The sequence below is a fragment of the Pholcus phalangioides genome, unplaced genomic scaffold (assembly GCF_987345545.1).
Source record: "Pholcus phalangioides strain wild (caught in Gottingen) unplaced genomic scaffold, Ppha-v1.0 ptg000030l_1, whole genome shotgun sequence".
Classification (NCBI taxonomy): domain Eukaryota; kingdom Metazoa; phylum Arthropoda; class Arachnida; order Araneae; family Pholcidae; genus Pholcus; species Pholcus phalangioides.
The window spans coordinates 6098072-6121770 of NW_028301620.1; the positions used below are offsets into that span (position 1 = coordinate 6098072).

General features: G+C 39.2%; 1 protein-coding gene and 1 non-coding gene across 2 annotated transcripts; both read right to left on the reverse strand.

Annotated features, from left to right (window-relative positions):
• Positions 1–299: 299 nt before the first annotated feature.
• Positions 300–22478, reverse strand: LOC149067491 (lysozyme-like). Its single transcript, XM_089252636.1, has 4 exons — positions 21924–22478; positions 19152–19210; positions 2302–2437; positions 300–596 (listed from the first exon to the last, which is right to left on the reverse strand). The coding sequence occupies exons 1-4, from the start codon at positions 21973–21975 to the stop codon at positions 370–372; spliced, it is 474 nt and encodes a 157-aa protein (XP_089108762.1). The 5' UTR covers positions 21976–22478; the 3' UTR covers positions 300–369.
• On the reverse strand, positions 16961–17032 carry TRNAD-GUC (transfer RNA aspartic acid (anticodon GUC)). Its single transcript has one exon. It is a non-coding gene; the product is annotated as a tRNA-Asp (tRNA).
• Positions 22479–23699: the final 1221 nt, after the last annotated feature.

Sequence of the window (23699 nt, forward strand, 5' to 3'; positions counted from 1 at the left end):
GCATGGGAGTGACCAAAAGAGTGACTGAGAAACACAGGTGTACTTGCAGGAGTGGAGGGAGGCCAAACGGGTTATTTCACAGGGGGCGAATTCGAGGAAAGAGGGGTCAAGAAAATCAGATTAAAATGGGGAGAGGGCAGCAGAATTCATGTAGCCCGCAGGCGGAAAAACCATAAATACGCCACTGGCTCGAGCTCCCACTGTTCAGACATCACTGAAATGTACCACATCTCTCTGTTTATGTGCTCGTAAAATTAATTTACATAAAATGAAAGGTTCTCTCGAAATTTCTAGACAACTACTTGATAATTGTCCAAACTTTATTGTCTCCTTGCATAACAGACAAATGGAAAAAATTGATGTCCCTTTTTAGGTGTAGTAGTTGCCAACTTTCCCGTAGCAAGAGCCAAATTTCACCCAGAAATCTGTGCGAAGAACCCAGGTGCTGTTGCATCCGTTCGGTCCGCCCATGTGTATCCGGGCAATATCATAGCAGTCGATGTCCTCGTTGAAATCACAATCTCGTATCCACTTGCCCATGTAGCCTCGGATCGTCGCCTCGGCGCAGTTGCGGTCGTTCAGACACATCTCAAAGTCTGCAAACACAGATAGACAAATATGCATCTTAAAAAATACAGTCGACGCTCGATATAACGACCCCTCCTTCGTCCCGTCGAAAACGGACGTTATATTGGGAAGGTCGTTATATCGAGAATAAAATATATATAATTTTCGTTCCATGAAAACATTTGGGACTTATCCTAGCGGTCGTTGTAATGGAGCGACCGCTATAACGTGGGATCGTTATAACGAGCGTCGACTGTATTACGAACTGGGGAGACCAACCCCCTTTACTCTTCACATCACTTCTTATCAAGGTCACAAAAAAAAACTTCATTTGTATTCATTTTACCAACGCAAGAAGCCCAGGGCCCCTAACCAAGGAGCCAGTACCCAATACACAGGTTTTTGGTAGGCCTCGTACTTAGATTTTACGCGGGTTCTCACTATTGCAAATTTTACAATTTTAAAGCAATTAAAAACAATGAGACTCACTAAGGGGCCCCCTCGAAATAAAACCAGTCTACTTCCCCCATGGGGATGGGGCCTAAGTTGGAACACTGTCGGATTCTCCTTTCAAATGCTTTCGCTGTAATTGAAAACTTTACTTGCCTATGACAATTTTTTTGGCTGTAAATGAGAACTTTACTTGCCTTAGACAATTTTCAGAGATAATTGGCGAGATCCTGTAGGGATCCTGATTCTCATATTTTTTATGAAGAAAATATAGTCAGCCTAGCATTTGTCGTGTTGTGTGTATTAATACTTTTTTACCGGAACATCTTTTGCGGGACAGATAGAACCCCTTGGGGGGGCTGCATTTGGCCCGTGGGCAGAAGGTTGTGCATTCCTGCGATAAACTGTAGGTATCAATCACCTCCTCGCATTTCTGGGGTAAATGGACCCTTTTTAGGTTCCGTCTCTTTCTCATGGGGGTAAGCCCCATGCGTTGAGACCAAATACGGATTCAGAGGGAGGCGATGGGAGGGGGATGATCGCCCCTCCCAAGAGCTGAATAACATGAGGGGAAGTTTGTCTGTCCCGTAAAGTATAGGATGATCCGATACACCTACACAATAAGTAGCTTTTCCGATGCATTGTCCAGGATCCGCCTCCTCCGCTCTATTCGCAGCTGAGGATATCTGCCTCGGCTTGATTCACATCTGAAGATGTCTACCTTCGCTCCATTCGCATTTAAATTGTCTGGTTCTACTCCATTTATAGCTCAAGCTGCTTGCCTCGGCTTGATTCACATCTGAAGATGCTTCTTGCCTCGGCTTGATTCACATCTGAAGATGCCTGCCTTCTCTCCATTCATAGCTGAAGATGTCCGCCTTCACTCAGGCTCGGATCCAGAGGAGCATGGGAATGACCTCCCCTCCTCAAAGCCAAACAATATGGAAAATTTTTCCTGTCCCGTAAAATACGGAACTCTCAAACGAACTTACGCACTTTGCCCCTCCCGCATGGGCGGAGAAACGGGGGTGGGGGGCATGAGGAGCTTTGCCCCCCCCCCCCAGGGTAAAAAATACAATCGACTGATCTAGTGTATATATGAATTGACATCATCATCATCGTGCCCCCACTAATAATGACTGTGCCCCCCCCAGACTTTCAAGTCTATCTCCGCCAATGCCCTCCCCTAACATCGTCCTGGGTCCGCATTTGGTTCAGATGGCCCTCATTGTAATTATTAATTATCATCACGTCGTTGGAACACATGGAGGGCATCTTTCTTACCTAAAGGATCATCCGGGTTCGCACCGGGACTGCCAGCATCTTGCCAATAGGAGTACGAGATCTGGTACGGGCCGCAATAATATTGAGAATAGCCGATGTTGGTGCAGCCTACATCAAGCTTACAATCGGAGCTCGCCTAAATTATAAAAAACAAACAAAAATCTAAGGAATAGAGAATACTTCAATTCAAAATAATAATTAATTGAATAAATAATTCAATCCACGTGCGGGCCAAATTGAAATTTTCCTCGAAGCCCGCGGTCCACTCTCATATACAGTAGTGTGGTATTTAGAATTCTAAGATTGTACGCAGGTTCACAAGGACACAGTGTAATGTGCAGTGCCGTCTTAACGGATGGGTCAACGGGCCCGTCTGAAGTGTACCATGGGCCAAGTGGTTTTTCTGAGGCCCTTGCTGGCAAATTTACATGCTTACTCTCTAATTCCTGGCAAATATCGTTTTTGTGAGTCCCATCCCCCAGGCTGTGCAGAGTGGGCCCATACGTTAAGACGGTGCTGAACGGACCCCGAGTTCAACAGTGGAGGGGTCCAAAATTTTTTTTTTCATTCTGTGTGAAAATATTTCTTTCATTAATACGAATTTTTAATAATTCTGCAATTATTTCCCCCACACCAATTCTGAATTCATTTGTTACATAATTCTGAAATTACTTTCACAAATTATTCAATTATTTCTCTTTCAAATCTAAAATTGTTTCTAAAAATAATAATGAGAAATTATACTTCTTTCATTAATTATAAATTATCTTTTTTCGTGAATTCTTAATTTTTTTTTTTTAAATTTAAGCTGATTTTTATTATTTCATTCAATAATTCTGAAATCGTTCAATAATGAAATTATTTCATCTAATAATTCTGTAAGTTACATTAAAAAAAACAAATCGAAAATTGGTGGAAGTGCCATCTATTATGGGTTATATGAAATAAGATGGTTAAGAAAGTTTTCCTATTCAGTCTAGTTCGTGCTGCCATCTATTATAAACAGAAAGAAAAACAACTGCAGTAAAAAGCTATTTTTTTATGTCTTTTGTGTTTGATTAGTGCTGTCATCTATTAAGAACTATACAAAAACAAAAGATTAGTTATAGGATTTTTATTTTCAATTTTCTTTTACATTAGTGAAATTGAGAATTATAACGAAATTCCACCGCCTAGGATTTCAAGAAGAAAAATTTGTAGGCGACCTAAGCGAATATTTCATCTCCCCTGGGGGAATGTTTAATTTCGAAACATTTTTAAAATGAACTGTTCATAACTGACACATGCTCAAATACTTCATTCCCATTGGGAAATGTATATCATATAATATTTTTGATTTTTCGAACTGTATATAGTTGGCACCTATTTATCTCAAAACTTTAGGGATACATTCCCATTCTTCTTTTTTCTTGAAATTTTTGAAACTGGCACCTATTTACTCCTTTCGTGTTGTTTTTTTTGCACCTTTCTATTATTTTTCGTATCGAAGTATCTTTAAAGATATTGTAAGATAACTATTTACTTTTCACACTTTTTGTCACCTATTTACTCATTTTTCATATTTACAAATACAAATACAAATACAACGCCACAACAGGCAAATTGCCCAACGAGGTGGCTGACTTAAGAACACCTATAATATTGGCACCTATTTAATCAGTATTTATCATGGCACCTATTTATCACTCAAAATACAACAAAAAAAATAAATAAATAAAATAAAAAATCCACCCTGAACGGAAAGGTACTTGCTGAATGAAAAACACTTGCTCCAAAAAAAAAATCTGATATTAGCTTGGAATTTTGAATTGGAGTGTGTAAGTCGGATCCTGAGATGCCATGCTGTTGACACATATAATTAATCACTTATTTAAACTCTGATGTGAACTTTTGCCGAACTTATGAGAAAATCATGTGGACTGTTTTTGAACTTTGCTCTCCTTCAATTTATTTCAGGAGTGGTGGCATTGCAAAAAATTAGCCAGGCAAAAATTCTTGAGGCCATGACCAATTTTTTGACCAGGCTAAAACAAAACTTTTTCTCAAACACTACACAGCACTCACAAACTCTCTGACATACAATCACAGTCTTTCTTTCACATTCTTCATAGGCCTACTTGGCCCTTCAGTAATCAATCCCACAATCGGCCCTTAAGAGCTGGGTAGGGGGGTAATCATTTGATGCTGGTCTGGTCTGGTTTTTTTTTTTACAAAATTTCTATAATTTCGCAGAGGTCAATGCATGGCCTGCGGGCATTAATACGGCAACGCGGAAGTTTTTGCCTGTTCCCGCACCTCTCACATCACACTCCCACCCGACAGGGCTGTAAACCGGGAGGCCCAGGACAATTCTTACCAGTTCTTTGTTTTTCACACAACAAATGCACTATAACGGGCCTTTAAAAATATTATCAGAGGCCCGCCGAAGGTAACTGTAAACTCTTCTGCGTGACTGTAACCCCTTCTGCAATGTGTGTGTCATGGGGGGGGGGCACCAAAGTCTTGTAAAATTATCTTTAAAAGTGCTTTTTGGAATCGGGAAATCCCCGCCAACGATTTTGCGATGAGTAATTTAAATTGTAGAATGATTAAATATTTTTTTAAAAATCAATTAAGCCCTCAGGATCACCGAACGATAACGCACCCCCCTCCCCCCCACATATAAAAGTGGGGTGGAGGGAAATACGGGCGTCAAAGGTGGAGTCGACAGATCTAATGTACATGTGTATATGAATTGTCATCATCATCATCGTGCCCCCCCCCCCAGCAATAGTGACCGTGCCGCCCCAAGATTTCCACGTCCATCTCCGCCTATACTTTTCCTTTATATGCCAATCCCAGGCAATTTGTAGGTCGGAAGACAGCCTGCAAAGGCTTGGAACTAACGAAAACGTACAATTCTGGTCTGGTCTGGACATGTCCTCTGTTTTGCTGCCTTGGTAGCTCATACGCTTGCACGCTGTTTGGTCATGGCCCCCACATCCCAGAGCAAGACTTCTAAACCAGACTTTTATGAGACTACGGGCCTTTTTATGAGGAATTTATAGCGTGAGAAAACAAAAAATGATGAGCCGCCCTGTCAGCCCTACCCTTGTGAGGGGTCATGGTTTCAGTTTCTCACATGCTTGCATATGTCTTGGTCACTCCCATGCTTATGCACTCCCTAGATCACTCTTTTTAATCACTCACTGACCTGGTTCGTCTCTCTTTCTACATTCATTCTTTCGTCGGGAAACTGGTGTAAATAAGTTTTCTAACCTTTTTGTCCCATCGCCCTTTCTTCAGAAATTTTTTTCTCTCATCGCCCCCCCTCCAAACGCAATTTAACCCATCGGATCCTATGTTATAACCGTATCTTTAACCACCCCCCCAGAACATTTCATCGCCCCCGGAGGGGCGTTAACACCCACGTTGGGAATCACTGGTCTAAATGGGAATCACGTTGGGAATCAATGGGAAGACGAATGATATCACTCCTCAAACGCATAACAGATATTCCCCAACTGAGTCTGGATTCTATCACATTAAGCAGCGTGCTCTGTAGTAAATATTTAGAAAAACCTGAATTTTTTTCCTTCTGAATATCTTAAACGGTAGATTTTTCCGATTTCATGTTTTCCATTCAATATTCGTACTGGTGCTTTTTTCGTTCTTGCTTTTCAAAAGTAAAACCTTCTCACGTATAAATAAAGCATCAGGTTTCTGTTTGCATCTTGTACCTGTTACATCAGTGAGTTTTGCTGCTCGTTCAGAAATTCACTTTGAAATTCACTCAAAAAAAATAGAGCGTTGGACAAGTTCTAAAATACTACGGATAATTGTACAGCGCCGACAAATGAAATGAAGAAAATTCTTTTGATCACAAAAGCTGTGACTTCCTGATTAATTACATTGGTACACACGATCGCTATCATTGTTTCCCAGAAGCCCGAAAATCACAGTCGACACCAACAGTAAGTGGTACAAAAGGAAATAAAGTGGCTGATACATTAGAAAAGGCCGAAACAGAATTTGAGTAACGAAATAACATCTCAAAAGTCCCCGGATGAAAAGAAAAAAATCGGCTCATATGTCCGGATTATGAATCCGTCCGAATTATGGGTGTCCAGATTTGGGAGATCCTACTGCACCATTTTAATGGTGCATTTGCACACCATTTTGTATATTTGGCAGCGTGTGCTTAACTGTGTATTTAAACTGTTTTAGCAGCACCTCGTAGAGATAGAAGGCCTCCACAGTCTGCTTGTGACGTCAGTAAGTAGTCCATTTTCCCTCAGAATATTCAGGGGGAAAAAATTCCCTAATTGTGCCAGTATCATCGTTGTGAGGAAAAGAAATGATCGGACTCAGAATTATCGATTTCTATGCTTCACATCCAATCACTATGCGGTATTTGTGAGCCAATCAGGAAGATTATACGCCAAAGTAAGAAACGGAATAGGATGCTGTGTTTCAAAATGTGGCAAACTTACTAGGTAGACTTTGACCTTTGAAGACCGGACACACCCCGCTTCCCATCTCATATACTACTAGGTAGACTGAAAGACGTTTATGGCAAACAGTGCAGAGGCCTTCTATCTATAGGAGGTGCTCGTTTCAGTCGATTATTTCTCTTTCTTTAGTTCTCATTCATCAGCATATTTTTTGCCCAATGAAGTCCAAATAAATGTTCAAATGAGAAGTGCCCAATGAAATTCTACGCCTTTAACCTAAAGGAAGTGCCACGACACAGCCCCTTTGGTTTCTTTTTTTTTCAACGTAAGTACGGCAACGGCTATCGTAGCCTTGTATTGGATGGCCCGGGTTTGAGCTCTAACCCAGGAGTCCCGTCCTATTGCCTCCACATCCAATACTTATTTAAAGTCACTTCAAAACCCCAGCCTTCCACCCAGGTGTAGATTAATCACAGCAATCCAGAGGAGATTACCAACACACCTATATAAGGCGCCCGCCCCTTGTATAGGTGGTGTTGGCTCTACTCATCCCGTCCTCGCCATTATACACCTCACCCTGAAATTGCACGTGATATAGACTGTTTGGTTCTTGTTGAAACAAACTGACAGTGACAAAGTGGCGAAAGGGACGTCCGTTTTAGAGATATCCCGTTCGAATCCCTCCACGCATACACACGCATAGAATGTTTTATTCATTTTAGTTTGTTACGCATTTAATTTTAATTATTATAACTAAATTTTATTTATTTTTAATTATTGTTTTAACTATAAATTTTATTTTATTATTGTTATTATTATTTTTTTGTTGTATTTGTCCAAAGGGCCCTCTATACATGTGCATGTAATCACCAACACTCAATCAAAGTCATCTACAAAACAAAATATCCCCCCACTGTACACCCAAATGACTTGTGCATTCCAAAGGAGTAAACTCTCCACCATACCCACACCCACCAACACTCTGAGAAGCACTGTAGACCTTGTTCAATTTGAAACAAACCAGTTAACGAGAAGCATCGAGGGAATATCCGTCGAAAGGTCTCGAAATCCATGTCAAGGTACCCAACCCATTTGTTTCTAAATAAATTGAATTCGAACTGATAATAAATTATTAGGACCTTCCTATTTATATAAATTTGATGAAATTTATTTTCTTACTGTTAACAATCAAGTATTCAGTCAATAGTGGAAGATCAACTTGGCAACAATTGCTTGTTTCAACCACTCTTTGATATTCACAACAATGATAGTATTGGTGTTGCGTTTAATCGGTGTCGTTCTGAAAATTGAAAGTCACAACAGTCGTTTTTTCATGTTTTACTTGTTATTTTTTAACCCTTTAAGCGGTTGTCAAAATTTCCCAGATCCGCATAATAACTACCACAAAGTAAATCTTTAAACCTTCTAAAAAGTTCCACCTATTTTTTAAGAAGAATATTTTTTCAACGATTTTGTGCGATGATATTGTTTTCCTCTCGAAACCAAGAATAATATAAAACAAGGAAGATAAATTCTCTATCTTTTTTTCCATTACGTATTTACACGCATATTCCTTCGCTATTCCGAAAAGAAAGTAAAACACACCGTCTCTCTCTCTCTCTCTGTTATCAAACTTTGAATAAAAGCTAACTCCCTCCACTGGCAGTTGATCAACAGATTGGGTGGGGTAGAAGATACATTTAACTGTAAATAATGAAAAGGTTCCAAGGAACCGAGATATTTTGTGATTGCTGAAATAAAGGGCATCATGTCGGATGAGGTATAAATACAAATACAAGGTCACAAAAGGAAAAATGCCCAACGAGAACGCTGAGAAAAAAGATGCAAATGCGCGAGAAACTGTCGGGCAACAATGGTTTCTGGGACCAAACAATGACTTTCAGAACATTAACATTGGTTACCGTGGTTCCCTAGCAATGCGTTTTCGACATGCATATGCCTTTACAATGGTTTGTCCCCTCTTTTATTCCATCAATATTATGTATAATAGTTCATTTCTTTATAACGATTTGTCACTTTTTTAATCCTCCCAGTAATTGAAGAAAACCCAGGCAGTGCCTGGTATTTTATAGCTAGTATATTTATAAAATACAGCAACACCAAATTGAAAATGCAATTACGAAAAATAAAAACTATACAGGGCGAATCCGACCTATTCTGCCAAACGAAAGGAGGTGATAGACGAGTCCAAGTGGAACTCGAAACACCCTACCAACAATGTCCTATCTCGAACCGTTTTCGAGTCTGCTGGATAATCGATTACAGGAAAAAAACGCGAGTCTGAAAAACCAAATTTGTGAACTTACTAAGAGATCAATGCGCAAAATAAGCACATATTTGAAAAGAGCAGGAAAAATTCTATAAAGTGATACCAATTTCATCGAAATATCCGGATTTAATGACGAGCGATAAGTGCTAAAGATAGGCGAAGTTCAAAATCGAATTGTCACCAAAAATTTCGTGAGTTCCGTAAACACCCTTCTAGCTGCAACCGGTCAAATTCACCAAAAACCTGTCCATTGCACCAGCTTTCATTCCTGTTTTATATGCTCTTCGATTGTAATCACTGGAAACCAATGAGGGGCCCGAGACCAGACCAGAATTGAATGTTTTCGTCGGTTCCCAACCTTTGCAGGCTGTCTTCCGAACTACAAATTGCCTGTGCTTGGCCATATGAAGGAAAAGACAAGTTTGTGCTTACGTGTCAGTAGTGTAGTGAGTGTATGTTTAGATAAATAAATTTTAATGTCAATCCAAGTGGATAATTTACAGATCTCTGAATTCATAGCACTCATCACGAGAAATTTGTCATTAAGGGGGTGAAAAGAGTAGCTGATGTTGTGTTACCCAAAAACCCCCACGGATTATGTGACATAATTGAGAGATGCTAATCAGAGATTTATGTTTACAGAGCATGAGTAATTTTTTTTAAATATCGTTCATTCATTAAGTAGTACAATAATTATACATTTTTCATGGTTGCACTGTCTGTGAACACCCCTCAGTAGTCAACCCTCTTATGGGTTGTTACTAAATTGCAGACTTTGCAATACTTTACGTATACATATTCATAACCATACAAGAAAGACTAATGTCGTTAACGTAATGAATATGGAAAACTAAGGAATTATAAGTAAATAAATGCAGATTACCATATTTCAACAGAATACTGAGATTTTTTTTAAGTTCATTGTCCAGGTGACATCTAACACATCCATAGGTCTGGGATGCGTTGTGGGAACTCTGTGTGTCAAAATGGGTCTGATGATGGTCTTAAACAAGATGACCTTGTTCTGTAGTGAAAATCTTGCTTGAGTAAAGGTGATTCGTGAAAGCATTCCTACAGTTTGTGATGCCTTATTCCTTACATAGGTTACTTGTGGAGAAAAGTAGAGAGGCTTATCTAATATGCACCCAAGATATTTAACAGTGTCGTTTCTCCTTAACACAGAGTTTCTAATGTTTATCGAGTTCCTTGGAAATTTATATCTTCTAGTGAAAAAAATGTATTTACATTTTTGATGATTTAGCGCTTGATGTCATTTTCTTTACACCATTCCTCGATATCTTCAACTGATTCTTGAAAATTTTTGAGGCATTTGACTCCTTTTACGTAGTTTGTCATGATTATCATCATCAGCAAACAATCCCAGCATACCACGCTGGAGAGGGAGGAAAATCATTAATATAGAGAGTGAATAGCAGCGGGCCCAAGACAGAGCCCTGAGGAACTGACGCTCTTGTCAATCTGACTGAAGAGAGGCAGTTGCCGTTCTTTACTTGAAACTTTCTGTTTGAGGGTTAACTGTTGAGGAAAATGATAAAATGATCGGGTAGGTTTACATCGATTAATTTAGCAATGAGGGTGGTATGATTCGTTTTGTCGAAAGCTTTGCAGATGTCCAGGCATAGTGCACATACATACTGTTTGTAGTTAAAGGGAGTCATGAAGAAACCAATGACTCTATGAAGCTGGGGCACGCACGAATGACCCCTCCTGAACCCGTTCTGCTCGGCCCGAAGAATGTTGTGCGAGGACAGGAAGAGTTCAAGACGAGGGAAGTAGAGGCGTTCAAAAATTTTAGAGATGTTACTAAGCAAGCTGATAGGTCTAAAATTGTGGGAGAAAAGAGGATGAGTACAGCGCTTGTGGATAGATTTAACGGTTGACAGTTTCCAGACATTACGGAAGTAGTTGATTACCAGCATGCAATTAAAAATATTAGTTAGAGATGAAATAATAGATGGTGATACATTTTTCAGAGCAAGGTTAGAAATTTTATCAGAACCAGAAGCTTTTTTACGTTTCAGTTTATTAATAATGTCCTTTATACGTACCTCATCAACAGTAGTCAGCTCGGCAGCACCCGCTCCGCGCAAGCCATCCACACGTACCCTATTCAGAAAGTCCATCACTTTTCTAGAGTTTGCGGTGGCAATACGTCTGGGTTGAAGTCTGTTAGGCATGATCTGTTTTTTCATAATTGTCGGCAAAAGTCTCTACAATTGTATCGTTTACGTATAACATCTCGCCCAGATCATTGAAGATTTTGTTCACTGCAGGGAATTTCTTTTTTACACAGCTTAACTGCCTTCCATAGTGAACCCTCGGAAGCAGTGGCCTCCTCAACGAAAGTAGCAAATCGCTCATTTATAAAGTCTGTTGGCTCTTTCCTTATTTGTTTCTCCAGTCGATTGAGTGCACTTTTATCTATTCTCCTTCTGAGTCGTTGCCAATGCTTTCTTACATGGGATTTTAATCTACTTTTTTCATGTGGTTCTTCTAAGATACCCAATCTGTTTGTTTTTTTTTCGTTTTTTTTTGCTTTCATCTTCTTAATAGCAGTTTGTACTGCATTGTGGATTATGTCAGTCAAATTCGTAGCAGCATTTTCTTCCACTGCGACAGCAGACAAATCCGTGCAATTCCACACCGGTTCCGATTCGAGGGATGCACGATATACATTTTCCAGTTGGTGACAAGTTGGTACGGAATGTCCTTTGACCTTGTTACGTCTATTGTAAAAATGATAGGATTGTGCGAAGAATTAAGCTTAGCAGTAGTTTCAAATGCAATATTGTGCCTGAAGTTCCTTCATATTCCGTAATCTAGCACATCAGGGTGACAACGTCTACTGGCTGGATAATTAGTCGGTATACTTGATGAGTGAATGCACAATGGTTTGCCTCTACAGAACTCCACCTTGACGATTAGTAGTGTGACTGAAAAACACAGGGCTTTTGCAGTTCCAATCACGTGAAATTAATACCGGGTTGTTGAAGTCTACTTGATGATTCAAAAAGTTGAGGTCAAGTTGATTGTTTGGCGGCTTGTAGATGGCATAAATAGTCATAGGAGATCTATTGACAACTATATTTACTGCCAATGCTTCCATATCCTTTGAGAGAGATAATAGAGAATTTTTGATAAGGTAAAAATATCTTTACTGATGAACACAACAACTCCACTACCCCTTCCGTATAGCTGGTTTTCGCGTAAGCAAGAATAATTGTAGATATCTGAGGTATGCGATGGTTTCAAAAGTTTCATAAACTAGCGCTATGTCAATTTGAAGATCGATAAGTAACTGTTTGAATTCATGAAGTTCCTGTTTCAACCCTGTAGCATTCGATGCCAAAACAGTTTTAAGAGTGTCATGGGCTCCTGGGCCAAGTGATTTTTCTGAGGCCTTCCTGGAAAATTTCATGTTTACTCTCTAATTTCTGCCAAATATCGTTTGTGAGTCCCATCCCCCAGGCTGTGGACATACGTTAAGACGGTACTGAACGGGCCCCGAGTTCGGGGGGGGGGGGGGCAAAAAATTTTTTTTTCATTCTGAAAATATTTCTTTCATTAATACGAATTTTTAATAATTCTGCAATTATTTCCCCCGCACCAATTCTGAATGCATTTGTTACATAATTCTGAAATTACTTTCACTAATTATTAAATTATTTCTCTGTTCGAATCTAAAATTGTTTCTAAAAATAATTGTGAAATCATACTCCTTTCATTAACTATAAATTATCTTTTTTCGCAAATTCTTAAATGTTTTAACAAAAAATTTAAACTGCCTTTTATTATTTCATTCAATAATTCTGAAATCGTTCCTAAAACTCAATTACAAATTATTTTCTTTAAAACTTATTCTGAAATTAATTCTGTTAATATATATATGAAATTATTTCATCGTAATAATTCTGTAAATTTTATATTTTTAAAAATCGGAAATCGATGGAAGTGCCATCTATTATGGATTAAGGTAAAGCTATCTATAAAATAAGATGGTGCCATTCATAATTATGTCTAGTTCGTGCTGCCATCTATCATAAATAGAAAAAAAGCAATTACGATAAAAATCTATTTTTAATGTAAATTTTGTCTGGGTGGTGCTGCCATCTATTAAACACTATGCAAAAAATAAAGCATTTAGATATAGAGGATTTTTATTATTATTATTATTATTGCAAAATTTTTATTATTTCGCAGATGTCAGAGCATGGCCCGCGGGCATTAATACGGCAACGGAAATTTTTGCCTATTCCCACATCACAAGCCCACCTTGGGCCCCCCCCAACTGGGGAGGGGGCTGACCGAGGGGGGGGCAGGACAATTGTTACCAGTTTTTTGTTTTTCACACAACAACCCGTAAAAAATATTATCAGAGGCCCGAAGATTCTAGACTGTAGCCCCTTCTACAATATGTGTATGATGGGGGGGGGGCACCAAATTCTAGTAAAATTATCTTTAAAAGTAGTTTTTTGTGGAATCGGCAAATCCCCGCAACAATTTTGAGATGAGTAAATTAAATAGTAGAATGATTAACTATTTTTTTAAAAATCAATGAAGCCCTCAGGGTTACAGAACGATAACGCAACCCCCACATATAAAAGTGGGGTGGAGGGAAGCATGGGCGGAGATACGAGGGGAGGGGGACGTGAGAGGCATTGCCCCCAACGTCAAAGGTGGAGTCGACAGAACCAGGTCGTGCCAAAACCAGCAATAATGACCGTGCCCCCCCCCCCCCGGACTTCCAAGTCTATCTCCTCCTATGGAGGGAAACTCACTAGGTTCCAGCCCAGGACCGTAGCGTGCCTTCTCGGTGCTCCTGCAGACTTTTTCCTTGAAGCCCATTGAAAAATTTATCCTGCAAAATAAGTCAGGGCCGGAAATTGAAGGGGCGGGCACAACTGCCCCGGGTGGAAAAATTTAGGGGGCGACGGTTTTAACAGTTTTTTGGGAACAAATAACACCGTTGCAAAATTATGAGCGGCACAATAATGTTTGCCTCGGGCGGTAAAAAATCCTAGTTACGGGCCTGAATAAGTGTACATTTTTTGTGAGAGTTCCATTTAGCCCGGGTACTTGAGGCAGTGCCCTGATCATCCCAGTCTAGTTACAGTGCCATCTTAACACATGGGCCCACCCGGTCACGGTCCGGGGGGCACTCGGGAGAAGAGGGGCCTCACAAAAATGATATCCTATTGAGATTTTCTAGAATTTTCAAGGCAGTGCCTATAAAAACCATTAGGCCCGGGGCCCCATGACACTCTTAAGACGGCCCTGCCTAGTTACGGGCCTTGATCCGGAATGAATCCTGCTAATTTTTGGTTTTTTCTGTTTTTTACACTGCAACTTTATTTTAGAGGGTCCATGAAAAATTCTGATCTGATGCCCCTGCCAATGAACCTAGCCTAGGGTCCACGGCTCCTTATCTGAAGGCCACACAGGAAGTCTCAACCCGTGGGCCCAGTCAGCCGTTGGGTAAATAGGGGTTCCTCAATGATATTGACGTCTGGTGCTATGACTTTTTTTAAGTATATGGTAGGCTAATATTTCCTGGCGTCTACATCCTGGAGCAGGGCCACAACTGGGAGGGGAGTCTGGTGCCCGGGTGCTGGGCTAGAAGGGCCGCCGAATTCTCCCTTTAACTACTTCTTCTACCTGTAGAGGGGCGTCAAATTTTCTGCTTTTTCCCGGATGTCAAAGTATCTAGTTGTGGCCCCACCCCTAGGATGGGATATTTGGCCCCTAAGCCAGACTTTTCATGGGCCCTTTAACAACGAATTTATGGCATGAAAAAAAAATGATGTTATTGTGTTATTGTCCCGGGCATCAGGGCTGCAGCCCTGTCAGTCTCAGAATATTTCTTCGCACAGGGGGACCCACGATGCTGTTGAAACGGCGCTGGGTGCCCCCCGCCCCATACTGCGGCTTCACCCCAGTAAGGATCTGCAATTCGTGTTCGGGGGGCCCAGGTTGTCTTGTATGCATTCATGGAAGGAATAGTCGACATCCAAAAAGGCAATGGCATAGTCACAGAATTTACAGAACTACTGAAAAACCACCTTATAATGAAAGAAATTATTTCAGAAATAATGAAAGAAATAATTATCACGGATTTTCTTAATTGAAATTGATTTCATAATTACTGAAAGAAATTACAGTGTTTGAAAATTAATGAAAATTACTCCAATATCCCTCACTTAGTTATTGATAATTATTTATTTACTTATTCACTTAATTATTGATATAATTAATTATCGAAATAATTTCCGAATTAGTGAAAAAAAATTATTTCAAAATTAATGAAAATTAATTTAGCTGTGGAAAAAAAAACTCAGGAATTACTAACTTCAAAGGAATAATTTCTCCATTATTGGAATTAATTTGAGAATTATAGGAAGTTATTTAAGAATTAATGGAAGAAGTAATTACTTGAAAAAAAATTTAGAATATATAAGAGAAGAGGAAATAATTTCAAAGTTAGTGCAAATTCGTATTTAATGACAAAATTAATTCGAGAATCATTCTCTCACAGAAAAGAATAATTTCAGAATCATTGGAAGTGATTTCAGAATTAATAAAAGAAGTAATTAATAAAAAATTCGCGGATAAGTGGAATAAAGAATTTCAAATTAATAAAAGAAGTAATTATTTAAAAAAAGACAGAATTAGTGAATGGAAAAATTTCTAAATTAATATATATTTAAAAACATCAGAATATAAATGAAAGAATTAATTTGAGAATTAATGCAAATCTTTAATGAAAAGATAATTCCAGAATTTTCATGCAAATTCATATTTAATGGAGAAATAATTCCAGAATTTTCATGCAAATTCATATTTAATAGAAAAATAATTCCAGAATTTTCATGCAAATTCATATTTAATGAAAAAATAATTCCAGAATTTTCATGCAAATCCGTTAATGAAAAAATAATTCCAGAATTTTCATGAAAATTCATATTTAATGGAGAAATAATTCCAGAATTTTCATGAAAATCCGTAAATAGAAAAATAATTCCAGAATTTTCATGCAGATCCATTAAATGAAAAAATAATTTCAGAATCCATTAAAGGAATAATTTCAGAATCCATTAAAGGAATAATTTCAGAATCCATTAAAGGAATAATTTCAGAATCCATTAAAGGAATAATTTCAGAATCCATTAAAGGAATAATTTCAGAATCCATTAAAGGAATAATTTCAGAATCCATTAAAGGAATAATTTCAGAATCCATTAAAGGAATAATTTCAAAATTACTGGTAAAAATTTCAGAATTGAGAAAAAAATTACGTGATAGTTAAAAAAAAAAAATTAGAATACGTGAAACAAATAATTTCAGAATTAGTGCAAAAGCTATTTAATTAAAAAAATAATTAAAGAATCCCTGAAACGAATAATTTTAAAATTATTGGAAGTAATTTCCGAATTAATAAAAGAAAGCAATTGTTAGCAAGATACAGAATTAGTGCAGGAAATACTTTCAGAATAAATGCAAATTTAATGCAGAACTAATTCCAGAATCACGGAAATGAATATTTTCAGAATTATTGAAAAAAAAAATTCAGGATTAATAAAAATTAGTTAAATTTGAATTTCCCTTATTATCAAAAAAATTTAGAAAATATATATATACATTTATAAGAATTGTATTTTTTCGGATTGAACGCAAATTCATTTTTATTGAAACGAATAATAATTTCAGAATGGGGGCCAGTTGTCCCTTCTTATCGTTCCCGAATGTTTAAATACCACAACGTCTTGGGACCGACCCTACATCCTGGAGCCGGGGTCCCTGGCTGAAATCTTAGAGGAAACCCCCCCCCCCTTCCCACGCAGGCTGAAATGTGTGGTCTAAAAAAATAACAGGATTCATGCTAGGACTCAGCGTTGAAAGGGGTAAAAAAAAAAACTGTCTCCCCGGCGGGGAATCGAACCCCGGTCTCCCGCGTGACAGGCGGGGATACTTACCACTATACTACCGAGGACGAAAGAAAGCTGCATTATGTTTATACAAAAGTATAACATTACAAATGTTATTTGTTAGTGATGTCAATATATTTCACAGTGTTGTCTTAATGTACGGCCCGGGAGCCTCAAGAGAAAAGGGGCCCGACAAAAATGAGATCTTGTAAAAGATTTTCTAGAATTTATTATATATATACCGGTATATATACCATGTTGGATTTTTTTTTTTTTTTTTTTTTTCACCGTGGCCCACGTCTCATGAGCAGTGGCGTATTAACGCATGGGCCTACCCGGACCTCAGGAGAAGACGGGCCTCACAAAAAATGAGAATTGGTTGAAATTTTGGAGAATTTGCCTGGTAGGATCTGAGAAAAATCACTTGGCCCGGGGGCCCATGATGCTCTTAAGAGCCCCCTGCTCCTGAGACGAACCAGCTTATATCCCCTAGGGGCGGTAGAACGGGGCGTCACGGTTGGTCTGGAGGAGGTAGGGCCTCAGAAAAACCAATTGCCCCGGGGGCCAATGATGCTCTTAAAACGGCCCTGGCATTTCGCCCCATAAAATTTCACCTGTGTTCTGACGGTATTGACAGTATGAGCAGGGCCGCAACTAGGGGGGGGGCAAAACAGGCGGGTCTGGTGCTCCTTGCGCTGGATCGGAAGGGGCGCCGAATTCACACTTCAATTGTATCTTCCACATATGGCAAGGGGGGCGCCAAAATGCCGGTTTTCCCCGGGTGGCAAAGTGTCTAAGTTGCGGTCCTGCGTATGAGTGACTGAATGTGAGTGATCAAGTCATTGGTGAGTGATCAAATAAATAGGTAAGTGACCGTATGCAGAGGCGCCGACATGAAGAAAACATTGGGGGGAGCTGAAAGTTGCCGTTCGTCCCGTATATGGGATTCAAGCACGTAACGCAGGAGAGGGAAGGTGCATTGCATAGTTTTTTTCGGAAATTATTGGGGGCTCAGCAGCCCTTTACAAAATTTATTGGGGGGGTTATGGCACCTATGACCGTATGAGTGAGTGCGTGCCCATATAAGTGACCGAAGGACTAATTGCGACTGCATAGGGCTGAGTAAATGGCACGTGAATTATAAAGTGAGTGATTGTATGAGTGAGTGACAGAGTGAATGACCGTCGCACTCACTTGGTCACTCACGCGGTCTCTCATATGGTCAGCACTAATGGTCACTCACAGGTTCAATACGGGGTCGAGAAATGTACCGAGGATAAATGTGCTATAGGGACGAAACGTCGGGGCAAAGTTTCCTTAAACCAGCTAAACATGTACAGGGTGATTCAGAAAAACATCGCCAAAATGAAAAAGCAATTCACAGGCAATAGTGTCGGAGCCAGGGGTGCTGCGGGTGCTCGAGCACCCACGGAAATTTGTAGAAAGGGTCCAAGCACCCCTACAATTGATTCAAAAAAAAAAAATTTCCGACATGAAATTGAAGTTGAGCTCCCACAGGTTCGAAGCACTTCCGACGCCCTTATTCACGGGCATGCGATAACAAACCAAAATCACGAGAACATATGTGCGCAAACGCCATCTGGAGCCGCTACAGGGAGTTGTTGCGTCACGCACTTTTAAAGCAATCCCGTGCAGGCATCGGCTGCCCGAGGTTCATGCGGAGGCCACAGAAGAGCACATCAACTTCAGTCAGACGTGGATACAAGGGAGGAAGGTACCCTCCCGACAGTCAGATAACCAGTGCCTGTTTCACGCATGGGCGAACGGGGCACGTGCCCCCAGGGCCCACAAACTTTCGGGTCCCCCAAAATTAGCTGCCTTTTGTATTTTAAGTGCAGAAACGACCGTGGCACAGCCCACATGACCTCATTCGCCTCCTGCGTACTGCCTCAAAGAACGCTATACAATGAGGAGGGAGGGCCAAAAATTCTCTTCTATCCAGGACCCAAACTTATGAAGAACAGGCCCTGCGGCCACACATGATAAAAATTGGTCTGCCCTTTAAAATACGGGACGATCTTATGAACCTACGCAATTAGTCTTCCCTCACGACACGTAGCCCTGGATCCGCGTCTGATTTCGACAAGCTTGGGAGCGGAGGTGGGGGAGGGGGGGGGGGGACTCCCCAGTGTAGGAGCGGAGATTTAATCAGTATTTACTCACCTGGCACATGCAGTCCAAGCACTCTTGAGTGATGAATCCTGCAGGATTGAATCCTTGACCTTTTATTTGAAAGACAAATACAAAAAATCAGGCTCATTATTGTGTTAATAATTAGGAATAATTATACCATATAATTAACACTGTTTTAGGCCTGTATAAAAGTAGAATCAGAATGACCATTATATATGGAACACACCTAGATGAAGTGCGGATCCAGGACGACGTGACGGGAGGGGGCGAATTGTGTGAGCTAAGTTTGATCTCGTGCCGTATTTTACGGGACAGACAAATTTTCCCAGGTCAGCAGTTTTATTTTATGACGTAAAGACTAACTAAGACGGGATTTCTGAAAATTCCACCCCCATGGGGCTCGTGAGGGGGGTTCAAATGTTATATGGAGGAATCATCAGATAAAGATTCGGTAATTTTCAGATTAGCAAATCCATTCGGGTAACAGCTAGTAAAATATAATGAAAAAAGTCTTCCAATATTACAAAATGTTTTCAAATGACATGCAGTTTTTAAACTGTCGTAATTTTTTTTTCGAGGGGGTCGCATGCATAAAAACTAAGCTTTTTGTACAGTCCCTGCGTGTAAAACTTCTAATTAGTGAAATATAGATCCGGCGTCGAAAAAAAGTCATTTACAAAAAATTATATACTTTTAAATGAAATATTTATGGAGATACAGTGATACCTCGGCTAACGAACCCCTCGGCCTACGAATTTTTAATTTTCTGCAAGTTCGTTTTCTGTAAGTTCTCCAAGAAACTTACTTAAAGTTCCTTGGATAACAAACATTTTTATTGATATGGATGCACATGCTAACCTAACACAGACACGTTATGAGCTGAATTTTAGCTCCGATCACTCGAGACCGTTCAACTCATTTCCACCTCGGAATCTTCTTTTTTCCCGATGTACCTCCACTTTTCTTTTTGAGAGTTTTTGAACCATTTCCTGTAAAATGAACGATTCAGCTAACAGAAAATGCATTAAAAAGACATATAGTAGTCTATGTTTATAAAGCACGCGTTCTTTCAGCGTATTATTCTCAGTACTAAACTGAACAGTATAAACATGCTTATCCCCTTTCCATCTGCATGTATCAGACTCTAAAGACCTGACCAAATCACAAATGAATGGGGACACCTACAAACTCCACTGGGTTGTGTCAATACTAATAGACTTGGGCTGGTGGTGGTTGGGTACAGTGTAAAATAAAAAGGTCTTCAGTATCTCATGTCCTTGTAAAATTCTGATTTATCCAATTTTGAAGCTGTTCATTCTAGCCTTCGATCGGTATTTGTCTTTTATGCAGCACCCTTTTAGTGTTTCAAAAAAACTTATCTCTCCCTCTTCAAATTTTGGGCAGAAGCTGGAACGAATCAGATGATTTTCCATAGAAACCCGTAATGTGGAAAAATGCGTATCGGCTAACGAACGTGATTATGGAAGGAATCATCTTCGTTAGCCGAGATATCTCTGTAAGGAACTGAACTTGAATGATAACTTCGAATTTTTCAACATTTCTCGCCAATGATTGAAGTTCATAAATTGCGAAAACGTAAATTAAATTCAGTATAAAAAATTCTGTAAAAAAGATGTAATTGTGTCTTTGTGACTGGAAAAAATAGTTTCACACTTTGATAAATTTTAATTATACAGCCTTTCTGGCTAAGTCGTTTCACTACGAAACTACCTTATCAATTGCGTTTTTCATATGACTAGTGGTTTGAAACTACTACTACTAAACCACACATGCCTTTGCGGAACTTCTAACGAATTGACTCATATTGGAACGTGTATGTACGTGTTGTGAACCTAACGCGAAGTTCGTTTCTGTGTAATGCTTGTTATGTGCAGTGCTGCCATCTGCCATCAATTTTTATAACTATGACTATCAATAATCATTAATATCAATTTTTCGAACTATGAAGTGTGATGAGTGACTAATTGTATCGTTGTAGGCCTGTTGCTCTCTGTGGTGAGACTTTTTAACGAGGAGATCGTCCCGCATTTGCGCCAGAGGGATGAAAATTATCTGACGCTGTAAGCTGTAAAAAGCATCAATCTCTTAAACACGCAATGAAATAAAATTTATAAAATAACCAATGATTCATTTCATTTTTGTATAGTCTCTAAAAATAGAGATTCTCACAAGTTAATACAAATATGCCAAAGCAGCGATAAGTTGCCAAAACTTTTTAATTTTTCATATTTAATATCTCGATGAATATTGCATTTCAAAATATGAAATTTTTTGCTAATGACTTTCCAAAGCTACATTTCGCAAGCTAGGGAGTTTTAGCACACGGAGTTTACATAAAAATCTTATTTATTTTATTTTTTAATGTATACGACCCCTCAAAAAAATTACATAAATTATATAATTGGGAAGTACACCTCTAAAGTCAGCGGTTGCAGAAATAATCTTATGGACAAACTATTTGAGAATCACCCTGTATATCTGCTCAAAATAGGTTCGGCTTATCATTTTATATTTAATTTTTTTTTTTTCGGCTTCTTCTCTCTGAGTAAACTCACGATTTCGAAAATTAAGCATTTCAATTATTGAGTTTTTAAAATAACTGACGTGGCAAAAAACCAAGCTAAATAGCATTTCCAAAGAGAAATCGGCATTTTTAACATTGATTCCTACGGTGATCATCCTGTGCTTGTCCCTCAAAGTGAGGCTTATGCTGATTATGACGTCAATGCCAAACTCATCATAACAAAATTTCCTTCAAAAAAAGTCGATGTATGTACTCACCAAAGACGGCAGAAATATACAGCACGAAAGGTAATACAATTTCCGGCAACATGGCGCGTGACAGTCCAGGGTCTTCGTAAATCTCAAAATGAAAGCCGAATGTGTTTCCTTGCGGTTTGTTTTAAGGAAACGACTCGAAAGAAAAGAAAATACACTCTATTACGTACGTATCCATGAATAGAAAGTGGAAAAGCCGAATACACACACATACACACGAAGAAGATGATGATCGTTGTCGGACCTTTGATATTTCGAGCATAAATTGCATTCTCATCAACCTTGACCCTCCCCTCACAATGAAGTTTCGGCTCTTACCAGCTTGCGTGGGTTACCACATTGGAAATTAATCGTCGATTATTATACAACGGTACTTTTTTTTGTGTGTGTTACATAATAACGCAGTTCTTTGAATTATTATGTCCATATCAGAACTGCCAAATCGATGAATTTCTCAGCGTGGTCTGAGCTCGAATTGTTCCTATGAGGGTCGCTGGGAAAAACCCCAACAGTTCCTTTCTTCACGTTCCGTCCTGCTGATAAGAATTCAAGAAAAATTCATCACCAAATGTAGCAAACTTTGTGGTGATGATGTCACTTTTAATGGCCCTTATTTTAGAAAAAACGGGGAAATGCCTCATATATTTTCCTTTTTGGTTGATTGTCGATACCCTGTAATTGCCAAGATGGTTTTTCTCGGAAGAAAAAAAAAAAGAGTTGCGTAAAGATACCTCTGTCCTTTATTTGGAAAATGGAAAAAATATAAATCAGTGAGAGAGACTTGCTGTGTTTGTGTGTGTGTGAGAGTTAAATAACAATGGTTCCTCCCATAAAACAAACTCATAATAATTGTCATCAACAGCACTTTTTGATCGTTATTTTCCGTCACGATTATTTTCTTTCCCCATTACTCTGATCGTTAACCGTGATTAAACGCCGCTACACACTGCGTTGACGTGACGTGGTCCCACATCACGTCAGAACACGAATCAGAATTCGACTTGAATCTGACGTGATGGGGGACCACATCTCGTCGGCGTAGTGTGTAGGTGGCCTTAAGACTTTAATTCTTTATAGCATGACCTCCAGTTTTTATTGGATCTTAGCTATACCAGGCCCATCTCACGAATTTCTTACGGGAAGTGAATCGTGTGGCAGGCATATCGGTTGAGGGCTGAAATTTCGCGATAGGCTTTTTGCATTTATCATTAGAAATTTATCATAATCATCAGCATCACTTTGAGCAGAGACACCGACATGAAGAAAACATTGAGAGGGCTGAAAATCGTCATTCGTCCCGTATATACGGGACTCAAGCCCGTTGGAATGGTTCGTTCTATTGCATACTCATGAATTTTTGGGAGGGCTCAGCCTCCTCACAAAATTTATTGGGGAGAGGGTGGCTCAAATGACATCAGCCCCCATGTCCCGGCGCCTATGACTTTGAGGGACAAACACGGTAATTCCCATAACAATCAATGTTAAAAGTGCCGATTTCACTGTGGAAATGAGGAAATTCAGTGGGGTGTTTTGCGCCACATCAATAATTTTTGAAATTTAATTCTCAGTTTTCCAAACCATGAGTTTGCTTAGAGCCGGGGTTCCCAAACTGTGCTCCGCAGATTTCTTGGTGCTCCACGAAAATATTGGAAAATAAAGAAAAATCATCTTCCAAAGTCCTTCAAAAATTTACATTATAGCTGGGAGCTCTCTTTTTTTTGAATCAACGAAAGCAAATGTTTTTAATATGACATTTTATCATTTTATCGGAACAAAAAA